The sequence below is a fragment of the Monoraphidium neglectum genome (genome assembly GCF_000611645.1).
Source record: "Monoraphidium neglectum strain SAG 48.87 unplaced genomic scaffold scaffold01447, whole genome shotgun sequence".
In the NCBI taxonomy this organism is placed as follows: domain Eukaryota; kingdom Viridiplantae; phylum Chlorophyta; class Chlorophyceae; order Sphaeropleales; family Selenastraceae; genus Monoraphidium; species Monoraphidium neglectum.
Genome location: NW_014012181.1, coordinates 1 through 4,473, shown reverse-complemented (window position 1 = coordinate 4,473; position 4,473 = coordinate 1). Strand labels below are relative to the sequence as shown.

Here is a 4,473-nt window from a genome sequence, read left to right as displayed (position 1 = left end):
TTGCATAATATTAGTTGACGGTGACGACCAAGAGGAGCGTCGTCGCGTGTGAATGAAGGACCAGCTTTGTCAATCTCCGAAGCGTGGCTGCCGTGACCGCAGCCTAGTCGCATGTGCGAGTCAGAACAACCAAAATTTAACGAGTTAGTAGTGGCGAAAACGCATCCCAAATACTCAGCACTCATCAGCGAGACAAGGCCGTGGCCGTCACTCGGGTACGAGTGACCCTAGCAGTGATTGCGTACATGCAGAGGCTCAGGGGATGATCGAGACCACGCAACGCCTCACGGTCTGTTTCCCATCCAGGACTGTGCAAAGCAGCGAGGTTCCAATGCAGGCGTGTGTTTCGTCAATGCACATGTGTGTTGCGCGCCGACCACCGTACGACTCCAAGGTAAATGAGGTGTGCTTTCGTTTCAATGCAGATGTGTGTCCATGATGTGCTTTGCAACAAACAGTGTGGGAGTCTGGCAACAGCGTCATCGGGCAGGCACTGAATGATTGTGCGATGGCGCATGTATGGATGGGCCTGGCTCTAGTGGAGGGAAGGCCGCTGCTGCAGCTGGACAGCCCAAACCCGAGGATGCCGCCGCCTGGCTGGCACACTACAATCAAACTTTGATTTGGCGAGCCCTGTACGCCAGCTCTCTGAGGGCTTTATTCGGGGGTGTGCCCGCAGCTGCCTGGGTGACGTCACCGTAAACGCCGCCCTCGTGCGTGGGCTGACGTGGCGCGAGCCAACCCCAGGGTTGATTGATGTCAATGGTCGATAAAAGCCAAGGCGGGTCGGACCTGGAGATGTGCCTTCGCTTCTGTGACTCTGTGGTTCAGCGCGAAGGCATATGTTTGTGCCACATCAATCATGAAAGTATGGCCTCAACGACTACTGAACACCAACCAAGGGTTACATGACACGCAACCAACCCGGATGGCAGAGCGAGCACCACGGCTAGCTGGGACAGCATTGCGCCACAATGACAACAAACCACCTCCCTTAGTACCGCCCGCGCCCCCGGCCCCTGCCGCCCCTGCCACGGCCGTCCCCCATCCACCCAGGCCCGCCGCCACGCCCCTGGTCGCCCCCAAAATGCAGCGGCCCCGGCCCCATATGCTGAGGCGGACCGGGACCGATGTGGTGCTGCGGCCCCGGCCCATACGGCGGCGGGGCCGGCTGCTGCATGTGCGGGGCGTGCTGTGGGTAGCCGCCGCCGCCGCCGCCCATGTGCCCCGGCGGCCCGCCATGGGGCGGCATGCCGCCGCCCGCAGGCGGGCCCCTGAAGCCAGGTCCTGGCGGCAAGCCCACATGACCGCCCGGGCCCATCCCTGGTCCCATGCCTGGCCCTGGCCCCAGCCCCGGACCCTGCCCAAACCCCGGCCGCTGCTGCGGGAAGCCGCCGCCGCGGCCGTTGAACTGCTGTTGCTGCTGCTGGTGCGGTTGGTGCTGCTGCTGCTGCGGCGGCGGCCCAGACTGCTGCATGTGTGGTGCGAACGGCGAGCCCCGGCCGCCTGGCGCCATCCCTGGCGACTCTTCCCGAGGCCGCTTCAGATCCTGCCTATCGCCCTGCCCCACCCCAAACCCTGTCCCCGGGCCGCGCCCGCCAACGCCGCCGCCGCCGCCGACCCCCTGGCCTCTGCCGCCCACGAGCCCCGGCGGCGCGCCGCCGCCGCGCCCGCCGGCGCGCGGGCCGAGCGTGCCGGTGAGCGAGCGCGACGCAGACAGGCCGGGCGGCACGGCGCGACCGGCCGCCGTCACCACGCCTGCGGGTCGAGGGGCGCGGCGGGAGGGGGGCTCAGCCGCAGGGCGAGGCGATATGGCGGTCATCGCATGGGGTCGGTTGGTCGCTGCCGCCGCCGTGCACCGGGTGGGCTAGGCCAACAAGTCCGCGGTCCTGCCGTGCCCGGGAGCCGCGCCGAGCGGCGAGGGGTCGCCGGCGGGTGACAGGCTTCTGTTTGGCGCCATGCAGGGCAGGGCAGGCCGTTGGACGCGGGGCCGCGGCAGAGCGCGCCAGATCCGAAGAGTGCTTTGCCCACCCATGCAGGGCCCCTGGACTGGCACCCGCATTGGCACCCGCATGGGAGGGACGCGCGCCCAGGGACAACACCATGCAGGCAGGGGCAAGCATAAGGAGGTACGGTAGCGAAAGCCCAAGCACGCGCCTGGCGCAGGCATGCTCGCGTCTCCCAGCGCGCCCAGGCCTGGGATGCCGCCTGGCCCTGATGCGCCCGCCGCGCCGCCCAGCCCCGGGGGGCCGCGCGGGCCGCTCGCGGGTGCCGCCGCTAGCCTGCATCGCGTGCCGCGTGAGTGGTGGGGCGGTTCGCTGTTGGCGGGTTGTCGCAAACACACGAAAGAAATGCATCAGAGCGTCGGAGCAGTGTGCAAGCAAGCGGTATACACCTACCTTTGAGGGCACCAACAGTTAAACTTTGCATGAGCGCATGCGCAGTAAGACGCCGCGCGACTGGCCAGCACACTAGGGCCCTACGAACTGCCCGAAAGTCACACATGCAACCCGCACACGCATTGCCCTGGGATCACCCCTTGCCACAGCCCCGTCAAACACACATATGCACGCATGCACACACACACACACGTACACACACACACACACACGTACACACACACACACGTACACACACACACAGCCGCACGCACCTCAGCCCCGGCGCCTCTGAAGCTGCTGCTGCGTATGACGTGGCGCCCTCCTGCTGCTCTTTGAGCTTGGTGTCCTGCCAGGGGTCCCCCGGCCGCTGGCGGCACCAGAACTTGATGGACGCGTCACCACCGGCTGCACGAGTGAGTGTATGAATGTGAACGAGTGGATGTGTGTATGTGTATGTGTGTTTGTGTGTGTGTGTGCACACGAGCACCTTCATGCATGCAGGGGTGGAGGTGCGTGCACAAGCAAATGCAGGCATAAGAGAGGGCACAGACGGATTGCACGTGCACGTTTTTGCATGTTCGCGTGTGAGTGCACACATGTGCTGCGTTTCAGGGGGCGCTTCTGAACGAAAGACCGGCGATGGGCTGGTCGCTCCTGCCAAGGTGCGGCTGCGCCCGCCACGCGGCAGCAACCCCGCGCCGCGCACGCAGTCCGTCGCGCGTCGTCAGTTCGACCCCACACCGCGCCCCTCGGAACCTACGCCCAGCCTGCTGGACCAACGGACCGCCCTGCCCGCGCGCACCTGACGCGAGCACGTGTCCCAAGGGGTGGTACGCGAGCGCCCATATGCTGCTGTCGTGCGCGCCGGTCACCACCGCCTGCGGCTCGGCCTGGCCGACCAGCCAGTGGCACAGCGTCCCATCAAACGAGCCAGAGACACACACCTGGGGTTCATGTGCCGTTGCAGGACAGCGCGCAGTGGGTAAAGGGATGGACAGGAATTGACCGAGGTAGGGCCACGGTGCGTGGGAGGCCGGCGTCTCACAAAGGCCGGAGATTAGAGCGCCCCTCGAGGCAGCCAGTCTGCCCCGTCCCGCGAGGCTGCCACGCCCGGCCAGCTGCGCCCCGCCGCAGGCGGCCGCCGCGCGTGGCTCCTGTATCGCTAAGACTGTCACATCAACGTCGCCTATATCTCAGTCTTATAAATCGTTGCCTGCCATAGGATTCCCCGGTACTCTTGACTCACGTCCTCGTGAATGGGGTGCCACTCCGCAGACAGCACGTCCCTTGAGTGGCCCTGCAGCGTCTGCAGCTCCTTCATTGTGCGCACATCCCACACCTGGCACCGCGGGCGGGGGCGGTGGAGGAGGGGGCGTGAGGGCTCATGTGCGAGTGGATGTGCGCGTGCTGCAGGGAGATGGGGAGGCTGACTTGATGGAAAAGAAGGTGGAGTGCACAATCAGGCTTGCCAGGGGTGTGTGTGCACCGAGTGCCAGAGCTTTGAGCGCCGCATATGCTGGATTGGGAATGTGTGTGCACGTGTGCGTGTGTGTTTGTGTGTGCACATGTGCGTGTGTGAGTTTTAAGATTTGCGGGCATGCATTCCCGTGTGTGAGCTTGCACGTGAGCCGGAACGATTGTTAAGCAAGGGTATCAAGCAACAAAACACCCCCGGGATCCTGTTTGCTCAGGCGCCCCCTTGCCCGCGCCCTTGCCTGTGCACGTGCGGCCCCGCGCACCTTGAGCGTTTGGTCGCGAGACACCGACAGCAGCCAGTTGCCGTTCTGGTTCCACAGGGCCTGCGGTTGGGGGGCGTTGACCGCTTAGGGGTGGGTTTGACCGCGCAAGCGCGAGTTGACCGCGGGGTGGGCGCACAATCACAACGCCCCAAAAACGCGGAGGTGCAGAGCGAGGGGATACAGCTGAGCTGCCGCGCCCCTTGGGCGCGTCAGGCGCAAAAAGCATGGCGCTCTGCAAGCATTCTGCACGCCTGCGGCAACGCTTGCGTCCGGAGCCGGTGCTATCACCCAGGCGAGCGGTCAGCAGCGCGGCCACAGGCCGGCTGGGGAAGCGCGGGCACGCCGGGATGGGC

General features: G+C 65.5%; 1 protein-coding gene across 1 annotated transcript; it reads right to left on the bottom strand.

Annotated features, from left to right (window-relative positions):
• Positions 1 to 1,867: 1,867 nt before the first annotated feature.
• MNEG_7910 (hypothetical protein) lies at positions 1,868 to 4,346 on the bottom strand (the record flags this gene model as incomplete). Its single annotated transcript, XM_014043615.1, has 6 exons — positions 1,868 to 1,946; positions 2,654 to 2,786; positions 3,184 to 3,325; positions 3,628 to 3,720; positions 4,121 to 4,180; positions 4,302 to 4,346. 6 exons carry the CDS (start codon positions 4,344 to 4,346, stop codon positions 1,868 to 1,870), a joined length of 552 nt encoding a protein of 183 aa, XP_013899069.1.
• Positions 4,347 to 4,473: the final 127 nt, after the last annotated feature.